Source organism: Chaetodon auriga, chromosome 18 (genome assembly GCF_051107435.1).
Source record: "Chaetodon auriga isolate fChaAug3 chromosome 18, fChaAug3.hap1, whole genome shotgun sequence".
NCBI classification, from domain to species: domain Eukaryota; kingdom Metazoa; phylum Chordata; class Actinopteri; order Chaetodontiformes; family Chaetodontidae; genus Chaetodon; species Chaetodon auriga.
The window spans coordinates 9,150,199-9,164,934 of record NC_135091.1 but is presented as its reverse complement, the minus strand read 5'-3'; the positions used below and the strand labels follow the sequence as shown (position 1 = coordinate 9,164,934).

The window sequence follows — 14,736 nt, the reverse complement described above, 5'->3', positions numbered from 1 at the left end:
AGTTTCAGAAAGATTTGACCATTGTGACCTGATGTGAATTTACCCATTTTTGGTCCTCGCCAAGATGTTCTTGTCCTTTAATGATGAATTTTACCGCCCACTAATAAAACAATTTAAGGATATGTAACAAAGTGGCAGCACACACACCATTTAAGGATGTAGTAGCGTCCCTGCAGGCTGACTCACTGATCATAAAACATGATGGGTTGGTTGAGATCAAGGCACTTTATGTGGTGGTTCGCATTACCTACCGAGTGTATCTATGGTGGTGAGTGGTGATGAGCAGTTTTAGTCTGTCTTGAGTGCCTTACAGAAATGGTTTGACATTTTGAAAAATGGTTGAGAGTTGGATGGGGAGATTGGTGCCACTATCAGATCTGCATGTTTAGTATGGAGCAAGAGTGAGGAGGAGGCAGCTAGCTTAACCTACTGTAGCTTCACATAAGGCTGTAAACAAGAGGAAGCCTGGCGTGGGCAGAAGTTCAAAAATACTACCAATACCTCTAAAGCTTTTTTGTTATTATTAAGAATACCTCTGACTCAGAATATCTCTTCTTTGTGTCTTTTTCAGCCTTTGCAGAAAAATGGACAACTCTCCAGTATGACCAGTCTGAATGGACATTCAGAGGACAACACGCTGGCAGAAGGTGTGTGTTCTGTGTGTGTCTGTCCCTTCAACAGTGTTTATTTACAGTGTGTTACTTTGGGCGATGGTCCTGTGGTCGGTGGGGTAAGTAGCCGAGTGGCAATGTTTGTGTGTGTTTGTGTCTGGGATTTTGTATTGTTTCTTCAGCAGTGGCAGAAGGTAAGCTTGTTTGTGTGGGGTCAGTTTTCAGTGTGTGTGTGTGTGTGTGTGTGTGTGTGTGTGTGTGTGTGTGTGTGTGTGCAGATTCTTGACTACAGATGTCTTCATGGCTCTGCAAGAACTACTTGATCCTTAGCTAATCCCTTTGTCAACACACAGGGAACACCTACAAGGGCTTTTCACATAGTAGCCACACACACACTCACATACACCCACATACCCAACATACTGTTTCCCTCACTATTCCTTAACCCATCAAGTGATGGCATGTGAATGTTAGCCCACATACATACACCCATTTTATAGATTAGTATTTGGTCTGATGATACGCCGCAGGACAGATTTTGAACTCAGACCACATCCCTGCGTATGAGCAGCTGCAGAAAAATCACTTTAAGCTTGTCAAAAATGTTAAAGAAATGACAGACATCGTAAAAACATGCTCTCTGGACCTCCCAGTGTCTTTGCACAGAGTTGGAAACTCATCTTTTCGTAGCAGGAATGAATGAACACAGAAGTCGGCCTCATTTGTCTTGTTGTTTAATGGGCTAGTCAAAACACTCTTCTCATAAAGTGGAAATATTTGAAGAGGACTGGCTGTGGTCCTGTGGACACACTGAACATTGTAAAATCAGAAATGTGAGATAATCATTAACCAGTAATTAACTGTTCAAAATGAATCTCTGCCACTTAAATTAACATGTGCACCAACCTGCTCTGTCCACATCCTGCTGCGCCCTCCTATCTCCAAAGCTGCATTTGTTTATTTTCTTTGCCATTTCTATCGTGTCTCCCTCAATCTGGGAGGGCTGCAGGGGCCGGTGCACCCTCCCTAAATATTTAGCAGGCCGTGACCCGGGCCCCGCACAAAGCAACCTGCGCACTTCATAATATGTTATTGCCCAGGGGAAGGGGTAACCCTATACTACTTAAAACACAGATATGTCACATACCACTCTGTCAAATAACGTATTTAATAAGCTATTTAATGAAGCGATTCTGTCCGTTCATAGAGTAACCCAATACCCTCTTCAGAGCAGAGATACTGAGCGTGTGAGTCGATGTGGCTCGTAGGCTAGTGGAGAGTAATTTGGTTGTTGAAATCATTGCTCCTGTGAACATGTACTGTAAGTTAATAAGTAACATGGAAAGATACAGAACATAAAAGAGGAGTCACATATTTAGCTTGTTAGGAATGCTTAGATCTTGTGCACTCATGCATACACAAATAGAAGCTGCGGACCAGTTGCTTTGATGTAGTCAAAACCATGTGATCAAAACTTTCTAACATGATAGAGATGGACTGGATGCAGGCTATCAGGCCAAAATAACGCCACTTGTGAGCCCATCATGCTTCTCACCAAGTGATTTGAATCTTATCATGCAAAATGAATACCCAACCAGACCCATGGAGAATCTACCTGCATTTCACAGTTCACAGGCTTCTCCTTTCCTCAACAAAACATATTTTTCTTCTGGGATGATAGTGCTGCTCCACGCGAACAACTAGTGGATCCATTTGAGTATCACACACATTCACACCTGAACCCTGGCTTGCCCTCACAGAACCTGGTGCTCTCACCAGCAGGACTCAAAACAGAGAAACAGCAGAAAACAAGTGAAGCTGGGAAAGAACTTCAAGGTTACACACAGCACAGGGGAGTGAAGGGAAGGGAGATACACAATGGGGGAAAAAGAGAGAAGATAGAGGAGTGGAAGGTATGGAGCAGTTAAACATCCCAACATTTCTCTACCTCTTGTGCAGCCTGATAAAGACAGCAATGCACTGTGGGAGACAGGAAGAGCAGAGGAATCTCTCTGATAACAAACGAAAACAACAAAAGACAGGCTGCAGATCAAAAGACTGACGCATGAGCAAACACACACGTACAAGCACACACATAAGCAAACACACAGCCGTAATCTCTCTCTATCAGGTGTACCACAGTGTTTACAGTTTGAGGACCAGCCCGGTGGTGAAGCGCCACACACACTAACCTGGAGACGTCACACACTAACCTGGATAACATGACAGATGACAGTCGCAACGAGGCAGCTAATTCACTTCCAGAAGCAACGCCTATTGGCTCTGTGCTCCATTTTTGATATTTGAACTGTGGACGGGAATTAAAAGCCTATTTAAAACTCACAATAACAGTCTCTGCTGCAAACTTTCAGGGGCATTTTTAGGAGGAAAATCAATTTGTCTAGTTATACTTTGACTTGAGGGAAAGCAAAGACCTGCAGCAAAAATATTTTACTCTATCATCTGCCATGAAACTAATTAAATTACCAAAAGTATTTTTTTTAAATGGTATCAAGTCTGAGGATGGTGTGGAGTTACATTTTCCAGTGCGTCCGTCAGTAGTCGACCAGTTTGTGAATGCAAACACTGAATCTGCTGGTTCATGTAAGGTGATGGGCAGTGGCTGCTATATTTTGGTTGTTGAGAACTCCTGAAAATGAAGGTGAATAAGAAGTTACAGTGTATAAACAGTTGAATCCAAGCTAAGAGTTGTTTGCATGTGTTGTTTCTTGGCGTGTCATTGATCTTTTGAAGAGGAAATGTGTGCTTACTGCTTCTCTCCTCCTCTGCAAAGACTTTGGGGCTTCATCTTGGGAGGCCCTCAGTTTTGCATAAAACACAGATTACAAATTGGCTCAAATACTGTTTGAAAATCATTCTTAAAGTTTGTTTTAACCGTCTTTGGTTGCCAGATTCGTTGAGAAAGCCCAGGCAGAAGGGCTGAGGCTTTGGAATGCAGAGTTTACACCAGGTTATTAGACAGAGAGGAACTGAATAAATATTACATGGAAGTCGAGCTTTGAGGGGAGTGCTCCGAAATGCTTCTTTGCTAACGGGAAGAGAGATGCAAGCAAAGAGCGAGAGTCAGGAGGAGTAAAAATAGATAAGGATAAAGAGAGAGAAAGACTTTAACAGACAGTCATCTCTGAATGATGAAGCCACCTATTGCATCAGTCTATCACACAGTGCATCATTCCAACCAATTTCATTAAAATGAGACAAATGATCCCTTCAATTTTTGTCAGAATCAACCCATTCTCTCTAACTAGATTTCTTTGTGTGCAGCAGTAAACAATGCGTTACTGAAGTAACCATGTTAGCCCTGTAATAAGATGTGTTGTGTGCTGTGTTTTCCGTTTTGATGTCCATACTAGCCTGCATGTGTGTATGCGGGTTTGTGTTGCTAGTTTCAGGGGTGTGGGCACATGGGGTGCAGTGGGAGCTCAAAGACTGACATCATGGCTGATGTAATTCACTGGCTGGAGCATTGACGGTCCCTCCCAGATGACTTACAGACTCTAAAAGAGGACAGATGAAGTTTTCTTGGAGATTTGAGAGGGACAGAATGCTGACTGTGTGATTGTGTTTGTGTGTTCATAGCAGTTTGTGTCTATTTGTAGGAACATGTTTGTTTGTTTCGCTCTACTCAAGGGACCGGATGGGTGTGGTTCGCCTCATTTAATCGATTTTAGTGAATTCGTTCATTAAAGTGTATGTACAAATCGGTGTTACACATTGTAAGTTGTCAGAAGAGCATTGACGTCCTGCCACTCACTGTACTGTGCTGATGCTTGAACAATTAATCAAGCAATTGATGGACTTTCAACGCTTATATTTTCATAGCATTGGAAACTGCATCCCGTATTGATTTAAGGACTTATTATGACATTAAGTCATATTCATCAAGCATGAAAGTAGAAGTTACAACCCGATTTTGTAGAGTATTATAAATTATTGTACATACATACAGTAGCAGTCCAAGTATGTCAAAAATTCAGAAAGATTTTTCAAATTCTGTTGGTCCTAGGTTCACAAGACTCTCTTTGCGCTACGTTTTTATTTCTTTTTTGATTGCAGGTGTTAACTTTTATAAGGTGAATGTATTACAGTCTGTGCGTACTGTAGGGGTGTGTGTGGCCATGATTTAGCTCCAGGATGGACTTACTCAGGCTCTGCTCCGGGGACATGCATAGTTGCCTTGCCAAAACGTTCATCATGCCTGTGGAAGGGACCTCTCCCTTCACTTAAGCCCTGTCTGATTTCTGCCAACAAGGCTTCACGTTGAACAATCGTCATAACACAATCCAGCCGCCGGATTGTTCCTTTTGGATTTTCGCCCATATTCCTTTTACATTCCAACTGACAATACTCATTACGGACAAGTTTCCTATTAAGATGTTCTCGTGCATCTTTTTCTACTGTACTCACACTACTGGGAGGAATTCTTTTGTCCTCAGTTTGCACTGCCTTTGTGCAGATGCTGATCCATCAGCTTGCTGCAAGACGTCAGAATGATTTCTTCTCCTCAGAGAAAGGAAGGGATCCCAAGGGAAAGTGCTTGGGAGTTTAAGTTTGGAGTGCTTTAAAGGCCCACAGCCCCTCAAGATCCATCATTGTCCAGTCAGTCATTCAATTATGTTCATCTGTGCAGCATGTTTTATTTAGCCATTTGTTATAAAGTGGGTGCTTTAAGGATACACTTCAGGGCAAGAGAGGATAGGAGAAAGCTGCCATTCGTCAACTGCTGTCTCAGCCTGTAAGCTGATCTGACAGAAGGGTCTTTTTTTTCCCCAGAAGCAACCTCAACAATGTTTAAGCTATTTAAATGACTACGTTGTGACAGGCTGCATCATCAGCAATAACGTGATCAGCTGACGGCAAACTGATCAAAAGTCTAATCTCTTATCTGACTGCACTCACTAAAACACTAATGGCCAATTGCCCCATATACAGTTAGCTGACATCTTAAAGTGCTCTACTGAGACACTATACAGCAATGCACACTTTGAATGCACATAGCAAACATCAAAATCCCCACCAACTCCCCATCCACCTCTGAATTCATAAACATTTGTCATTTTAACATTAATTCCCTTGTGTTTTCCTCTCTAGCTAATTATTGACACTTCATTTATTGAGGCTATTATTTATCTATGTGACTGATGTTTGAACAGAGCCAATATCAGTAAACATAATTGTACTACTTGCCTCTCGTGCAACAAGACAAGCAGGCAGCTAGCTGAGCCCCAAAAGTACAGACACATTGATGAAGGTACTCAATAAGATGTCAGGCGATCATCAAAATTATGAGGCTAGAACATGAATGTGTGTACCAGATGTAGATGGCAATTCATCTAGAAGTTGTTGAGACATTTTATTGAAAACCACAAATGTCAACCTCTTTGTGTAAGTAGAAAAAAAATATGAGATGTCGTTAGGATTCACCCTCTGGGAACCATGAATGTCTGTATGCAATTTCATGGCAATCCATCCATAGTTGTACGTTTCAGTTATGACCAAAGTGTTGGACGGACTGGCCAACACTGGCATCCCTAAACATCTTTAAATAAAGTGATCCAACAAGAATGAATATAAAGCTCACCTGCTTACATAACATCACACAAACCGATGCTTCAGTTATCTGCAGCCAGTTTTTTGTGTTGTGGCCAATTCTGCGTCAGCACCTCAGAAGTGACTTTGAACTTATAAGCACGAATAAAAAAGCAGATGCTGTTTTATCGTCCAACTGCGTCTTAGTGGTCGTTGTATAAAACAAATGTCCTGAACTGCTGGATACACAGACACATTGTTCAAAATGCACCACATTCAGAACACAAGGTTAAAGAGTGCATCCCTTGGAGTGTTAAAAGGAGTGTCCCAGGTACCTAGGGCCTAAAATTACAGTAATAAGGTCAAACTCACGGTAGACTCCAACCAGGGCTTCTCAGACCCCCCCCCCCCCCCAGGACCTACTCGTCTCTGCAGGCGTTCTTCTCTCATCTTTCACGGCATCAGGGAACCTAATCTCCCTCCTCAACCCCTTACCTCCCCCAGGCACATGGCGGATTGAGAGAATGGACCAGGAATGTGACCCTTCCTTCTCATCCTCCTTAGCATAATAGCGTTATGGCTCTGTTACAGTGCAGCAAGTATCCATATACTGTAAGTCATTTTTACCTTGCAATTAATGATACAACCTCCTTTAAATAAGTGCCAAGAATGCGTCAGTGAGCAGAGGTTTTGCACTTGTCTCCAAGGCATGAATTGAGTGCAATCTTCTTGGTGCTGGATACTCGTTACTCAATCAGCCTTGGTCCACCTTGTCTTGAGTTACTGACATTTGATTCAAGTAAAACCCCAAAACAAGTAAAATTATTGTGGAAACAAGCAGAGTTACTCATTCTGTTGGCCAATTCAAGAAAAAAATTTGATTTAAACTCTCAGTTGAGATGATCTGACTTAATAAGATGAACGGTTCGTGAGTGTAAATCAAGCTCAAGTGAATGGATCTGAGCCAAATTGTAATGTTAAGCAGAGGCCTGCATGAGACTGACTCAAGGAAGATGGATAAGCAGCCAGGAAGAGCATGAAGGATAAGAGCAATTGTGAAGAACGTTTTTGGGCAGGTTCTCATGGAATGCAGATGGGTAGGGAGTGGGAACCCTCTTTTTTGGCTCAGAGACCAGATGAGCCACTTTTTGGGTTGAGCAAGATTTTGGCAAGGCGTTTTTATCGACATGTTTTTTTCCCACCCTCCTTCCACTATTTGGTAAAAAGCTTCCATCTAGAATACCTTTGAATACATTTGAAAGGCGCTTTTCTGTGGTTCAAAAGGCGCGTGAAAGACAAGATCCTTGTCAAACCGGCAAAGTTGACAAGCTGATAAATACTTTTCATTCACGGCTTTACTGTTACACTCATTTGTAAATGTGCATTTCCACCAGGAGGGGCTTCTTCTGCACTCCCCCCTTTTTTACAATTCAGTCTGTACTGGAAGACAAGATGATGCATAACAACAACTGGAATGCCAAATTGCTGGTTTGGATATTCCAGGAATGCAAACATAACAGATGGCAAAGGCTGGCTAAACATACCTCTCTGGATGAAATTCAGCTCTTCACTCTAATTCAGAAACAGCATCTTTTTTGTTTTTGTTTGCTCGGAAGACCAACAGTAACAGAAGCGCACATGCTCGATGTCCAATTTAATTGTTTCCATTTGCGTGCAAGATAATATTGATTTAAGGAACCACCACCTTCTCTCTCAGTACTGGAAGCTGTAAACATGATCCTCCATTGTTTCACAGCAAACATAAATAAAATACAGTCACGAAATACTCAAATCTGAGACGTCATAGCTACAGTGTTCATCATGTAATGTACAGACTGTAATCTCAGCAAGAAAAGGCGGAAAGGTTTCTGGACAGCCTGTGCACAGTATAGAATGACGCGTAAAACCAGGAAACGGGCCAAAGGAAGGGGAAACAGTGATGTCAAGAAATGAATGTGTTTCCTGTTCGACATTCTTATCCATCCCTCCGGCCCACACGCAAACAGGAGGAGGAGTGGGATGGGGGCTCATGGGGTTAGGCGAGGCGGAGGGGAAAGTGGTAGAGAGGGAGACGGATTAAAGAGGACCGGAGTGTGGATTCGGGAGATAAAACGGAGAGTGTGAAAGGAGCAAAGCAGAATTACATTTATTAATTAGTAGAGGTGTTGAATGAAAAATCTCTGTGATCTCGAGCAGTTTCACACACTCACGGCCCTCGTTTCCCTTTCCTCCAATTATTTCAACATCATCCTATCCAGTTCTTGGAAGAGTAGGAGGCGTTTTCTTCTGTGCTGTCCGATGATGTCATTCACTTCTTTACAGGCAACAAAGAGCCCCTCCGCCCAACCCCCCACCCCAGCCTGACCATTCAAGACCCCTCCTCACACATTCCTGAACTCAGGCACGTTTTCTGATTTCTTGAGATATGTGGGGCGTCACCCCCCCTCCCCAAGACTTGGCCCTTGTGTTATAGTGACTGCAGTTTAGATACAAAATACACTGCCATTCATTTAGTGTTGTGATGGCAGCCTATTTTAATTAATTAGCCTTTATCTTCTATAAGGAAAAATAAGCAGAAGAACAAATGTTTAAATTGACCTAATAATATACTGTTTTCCTCTTTTATTTCCCTCTAAATTACCTTAAGACTGATAAAGTAATCTTATGCCACACTGAGAGCATCACATACAATTACGTAGAAGATAGTTTCAGGTCTTAATTGAAGGTGGATGTATATTATGTTCCGTATATTAGATTCTCTATGCAGAATTCTTCAAGATACCCGGTCTTCATGACAGTATTTCCCATCCAGCCGAAGCTGTGCCTACATTAAAATCTGTCAGGATGTATGGAAGTTCTGGAATGTGAATGATGTCAATGAGTCATATGAAGGAAGTTGGGAGGGAAAAGGAAGCTATGGGACGCCCCAACAGAGGTAGTCTCATCAAACTCTAAATTCCCTTCAGTCTGACTCACTGTCCACTAAGCATAATATGGTGCTCATAGTGGTCATTATGTACTATAGTACAGATAGTTAAATACCTACCAGATGAGTCACTGCAGCATCAGAAAGCCTCACTGGTGTGTCACAATGAAATTCTTAGTGAGTTACTGTGATCAAATGAATGACTCTTTCATGATATACCCACAGGACTTCTTTCTTTCTCTTAACCTGTGGCCACCTATAAATGTGTGGGTGTAATTAAATTTTATGCATAAAAGATGTAACTAAATTACAACGACTTACATAAAAGCGCCGTCTCCTCTAACCTCTGGAACTTTCCCCTGAAAACTTATTAGATTTGTGCTTATTTTCTTTGCTTTCCCTTCTTAACTCCCCTTTTCTCACTCCCGCTAGCTCTGATAAAGACCATGAAGCCTTCCATTCATGAGCATAGATCTTGGTATTCACAGCTCTTTCAGTTCAATGGATCTGAAGAATCTCATGGGAAGTGGTGTGGGATAAAGAGAAAATAAGATGATTTGCTTGGCCCACGTGTTGGATGTCTTGTTTTTGACCTGAACAGATTTTAAAGTTTGCACCTTTGAAACTGGGAAAATATTAATTTTATGAGCTTCAAGAAAAACTTGAACTCAAAAGTATTGTACATGCTGTGTGCAGTTTCCTGTTGTATGCAAAATCAATGCGGGCACTTCAATAATTTAGCATCTAGAGGCTTCATATCAATAACATAGTGCGTGTATTGTGCCCACATTTAAAAGCATGCACATACACACTTTGGGTTGGGGGGCTTTCAGACAGTACTTAATTACTGCTGTTATCACTGGTCTGGGAGCCCTCCAGATGGAATTCACACATTCCTCTGGGACAATGCTGAAGTGTGACAGATCTGATTATGCTGGTATTTACCTGAGGATTTATCTGCATTCCTTCTAGTCTCTCTCCCCTCTCAGACAAAAGCTGAATTAAATGTGTCTGTATTGTAGTAATTGAGAAGGGTCTATTAACATTCACAGGGGCAGGCGGTAACTTGATGGCACCCTGGTTCATGGGTAGGGTTTAGGCCTTTGGTATGAACTATTCCTCAAACAGTGATATGTTTGGGGAGTTGTGGGGCTGTACAGTGAGTTAAGTTTTACTATTTGCCAATTTCGCTAAATTGCAAATTGGGAACAAATGAGTGGTTGTGTAAGAGTGTTGTGTCGAAGTAAAATCCTGTAAGTCCCTCTGGTTTTCCTCTGTCAGCAACTCCACTACATTACTAGTGACATGAGAGATGGAGCAGAGCCTGGTTACCCCCTGAAAAAGGGGAGTGGAGGGGAGAGAAAGCGGGGTGGGTGATTGAGACTGTTTTTCTGGGGGTTTTTTAATCTCTGTGAGAGACTGGCTTTTGAGGTCACATATGGCTATTAAGGTCAGATAAGGAGACTGTAGAGCTCTGCCTTCTGCAAAGAAACAATGTGTATGGGTTTGCATGAAACGGGGTGAAGAATTGAGGGAGAGGGGGTGTAATATGTTGTTTGAACATCTATAATAGTTGCAGTTTTTCCTGAGTGATGGGCAACAAATTATTCCGTGAAAGATCACATGATGAGCTCCAGTCATCCCGGGTGGATGGTGCGGTCTGAGGGAGGGTGAGTGGATAAAAGAGGAGGAGGAGGGGGAGGAGGGGGCTCATTCAGAACAGCTGAAGAAAGGACAGAGAGGTGGGAGGAAGAGGGAGGCAGGGGTGGTCCTAGCATGACATGTGTGTCAGTCTGTTGAAATGTGTGTGGAGCCCTCTATTCTCTTCATACTGGCTGAGAAGTGCTGGAAGAGAGAGAGACACAGCTTCTGCCTTCAGACTGAGTTTACTTGCCAAGACGAAGCCGACTGAAAGAGAACTAATAGAATTAACTGAATGTGCAGAGAAGTGACAGAAAACGGCAGAGACCAACTAACTGTTTCTCCTAATCAGCTGAAATTTTTTTCGTATCTTTTTAGATTTTTGTGATTTCTTCTTCTTTTTTTTTTTGAGAAAAGATTTTTGGACTTTTATACCAATGCTTGGAACAATAACTCTAACAGGTAAGAACAAGAAATAAGGTGTCATTTATTACATTTAACCAATTTAGAACTTTTCTTAAAATTTGTGGCTGCTTTACTGTGAAACACCAATGTAATTTCTTCTGTTGAAACTTAATAATATTTGCTTGCTTTTAGATATTTGTTTAGGGTATGTCTGAAACCCAAAGCAGTGGTTTCTCCTTACATGAATTAGTATAGCCGAAGGCATTGTTGTCCTGAGGGTGTGGTTATTTAGCATTGTGGTTGTAGGTTTCTCGGCACGGGTGAGTGATTTCAGAGATGGGTTTGCTTTGGCTGCTGCAGAGCCTAGCGGTGTAGAAAGTAAAATAACGTTCAAATGCTGTAATTTCATTATCTCACCAACTTGTTTCATCGTGAGTTTGTTTGTAATCAAGTGTCCATTCATCATTCTTGTGCGTCACCGGTAGCTTTACAGAACGTCTGAGGAAAATCATCCTCCTTTGGAGTAAGCTTGCAGTACAAATCTGTTAAAGCATCATTCACAGTGCCATGCTGTGGCCCCAGCCAACCACTGAGTGCCCTGAACTCTGAAGTACACGTCCTATACTACGGCCAAACTTCTTGGTGGGAAAAGAATTTCAAAGTGACGACTGCCAGATAGAAATATATAAAGATGCACTCACGTTTTCAAGCCTGCTTTTAGCTCATGTCTGAGCCAGCTCTATGTGTCCCGTCATGTGAAGTGTTTCATTAGATTAGAGTGGGATCCTAATTCCCAGTGGGGTTTTTCAGTTTAACCACAGAGGATAGGGAGGGAGGAAAAAGGGGCGTATGGAATTAATTACATGCCAAGACCAATTCTTCTTCAGGTCTTATAACGGAGAGTGATGGCTTAGATGGAGCAGGTCTGGAATGGTTTGCTTCATGGTGACCTCAGGTTTTGGTTTCTGCATATAACTGGAATACAAAAGCACTGACATTGACAGATAGACGTTTGTGTTTTCTTTATTCTGCTGTGGGCCAATTCAGCATACAGTGACATCAGATTTTGACTTGCTGTTGATAAGATAAAGGAAAGGCAAATGGTTCAACAGTGGGTGTTATTAGTGCAGTTGAAGCGATCCCCTGGAGCCTCGGAGACACTTTGACCACATCTTTGATACGGGGGTGCTAGACAGGGTCTGTTGGGGGAGGGGGTGGGGTGGGGTGGGGTGTCTCCTTGCCCTCTTTTTAACTGACTTCTTTTGTTTAAAGGGCTCGTGCTCCAGACAGTTAATTACAATAAGGATTTGCATATATTTGGCAAAGTTTGTAAATAGTGTCGAGAGAAAATAGCTGCCATTCAGCTTTCCAACGGTCACCTCAACCCCCCATCAACAACAAACCCATACTAGTGCTGGAACAGCCACAACAGAAACATTATCTGATCTCACTGGAGGCTGGAGTAGATTTACAACAATTGTCTTTTGGCTGTGGCGATGATATTTAATATGAGAGCATCGCCTTACCACATGCTCCGACACTCACGCCTGTCTGCAGCCGAGAGAAGCATTTCAACTATGAATGTGTGAGTCTGAGATATGCAACACCCTCTAAAGTGAGTTTAGCCCCAGGGCAGGACCCCTCCATCCCTACCCCCACCCCTTCATCTCTTAACTGTCCCCTCCTCACCCCCTGTAGCCTCACCCCTTACACTCACATTCTTTCTGGTACAGTCGTTATTCAAAACACCCACCCTCCTCCATCACACATTAACCCCCCACGTCCCCTCCCAAAACCAAATCAGTCTAGGGATGTTAACAGTTGTGTGCCTGTAAAAACAAAAAAAAGTTGGGCCGGAAAATGGAGATCAAAAAGACAAGAGACATGCCAGTAGTCTGTTAAATCAACATGAGTCCTGTTTTATTATACATGTAGACACACATGGCTGTCTGACCCCTCCTACACACACACACACACACACACTCACACACACTCACACTCACACTCACAGATGTCTTCATTCAGAAAACTGCAGTGGAAGTTCATTGAACACAGCTCAGAGTGGTCAGAGGTTTGGTATTTAGGCGTAGTTGCTGTGAATTTATGTTTGTGCTTAGGTTTCATGTTAGATAAATGCACTATGGACTAGTCCATGCCTGATGTTTGTGGTTGCTCTGGTCTTGCTAGCTTAACAACTGTGATTGGACAATGACTCATGTGTGAGACAGCAAAGTGACACTGGTGTATTTTACAAATCACACATTTGCATCAGTTTGGTGAAGTCAGCAAACTTCCTCTGCTGCAGTGTGTCCTGATAGTAGAAAAGTTGACCACCCCCCTTCCTTTATTTTCAGAGGCCAGAGAGGCCTAGGAGGCTATTGTGTTTGCATGTGTGTGTGCCTAGGAAGGGGGTGGGTCCCCATCCATCCTGCTGTGGTGGAATTTGGGTCAAGGGGATTGGGGCTTGTTTTAAGGAGGGGTAGTAGCAGAGGCCTGTATTGTTTGGTTGGAGTCCTTCATGGGCACAGTGGAGACACAGTTTAACTGAAAAACAAATAAACATTCTCTAAGTCCCCTGGCATTTAAATTCAGTTTAGAGCATCCTAAAATAATTTTCCAGCACACAGGGTGAACAGCATAGCTCACATTCCTCTGAAGTCCAATCTATGCATAAGATATGGGTGTGCCCTCACCAACAACATGAAAGCACTTTGTTTTGTCATACAAATTTAGTGTGAAATGCTGCATGTTCTGAGAGGGCTTTGACCTTATCTCTTTTATTGGTCAGGTAAAATATCAAATGAAAGTTTTTCTATTTGAAAGCAAAAATATTGTAGGAATGTAGGCTACTGAGTGAAGGTTCATGTCTATAATTTAGCAAAAGGATGTGGACAGATGTGGGTTCCTTGTTTTACATTTTTGTGTGAGACAATAACAGTCATTTTCCAGAGATTTATTTAAATGCAGTTAAAAGCAGATAGCATAATGAAAATGGGAATTGAGATTAAATACCTTGGGGTTTTTTTTACATTGTTCTCATACATTTGTCTGTGCTACGTTTGAATTAAAGATAAGGCATGCTTCAAAGCCTCACATTATTTTAATGTGTATTTTCTTAGTGACAGACGGGGGTACCATAGTTCCCACAATAGCTGTAGTACATGGTTTTAGGGAGTGCTTCCCAGTGTGTGTAATCTGGTAAGCTGATAGCTACTATTAAAAGTCCTGGGGATTTGATTTGAGAGTCCAGAGGTATCAGATGTGAGGTTCTAAGATCTGAAGAGAAAGGCAGAGAAAGAAAGAAGAAAGGCGTCAGGTACTGCCAGGTTGTCCCACCACACCTCCTCTGTCCAAACACAGACAGACATGGCAGGCTGACAGACATCATGTTGGTTCGTATGGTTCACACAATGAAACATTGAAAGGTTAATAATAATCTGTAAATTGCGACTGGCATCACTAGCATTCTTTCAGGCTCCCATTGAGGACTACTGTTGTATTTGTGTCAATACCATAAACTTCTTTGGTGTGTTTACATAACATAGGATTTACTGGACCAAATTGCAATCTGATAGCAATTAAGTTGTCATATGGTTAATAAAA

At 42.2% G+C, this 14,736-nt stretch overlaps 1 protein-coding gene across 2 annotated transcripts in view; it reads left to right on the top strand.

The window, feature by feature from the left end:
• akap12b (A kinase (PRKA) anchor protein 12b) overlaps nt 1–14,736 on the top strand; it is a 42,083-nt gene that overhangs the window by 19,133 nt on the left and 8,214 nt on the right. The window contains exon 2 of one of the 2 annotated variants that reach the window (XM_076756553.1): nt 572–647. In XM_076756553.1, coding sequence (XP_076612668.1) covers nt 572–647 — 76 coding nt within the window. Of the gene's footprint in view, nt 1–571; nt 648–10,915; nt 11,191–14,736 lie in introns of those variants that run through there. The other variant, XM_076756554.1, reaches the window with a different exon arrangement.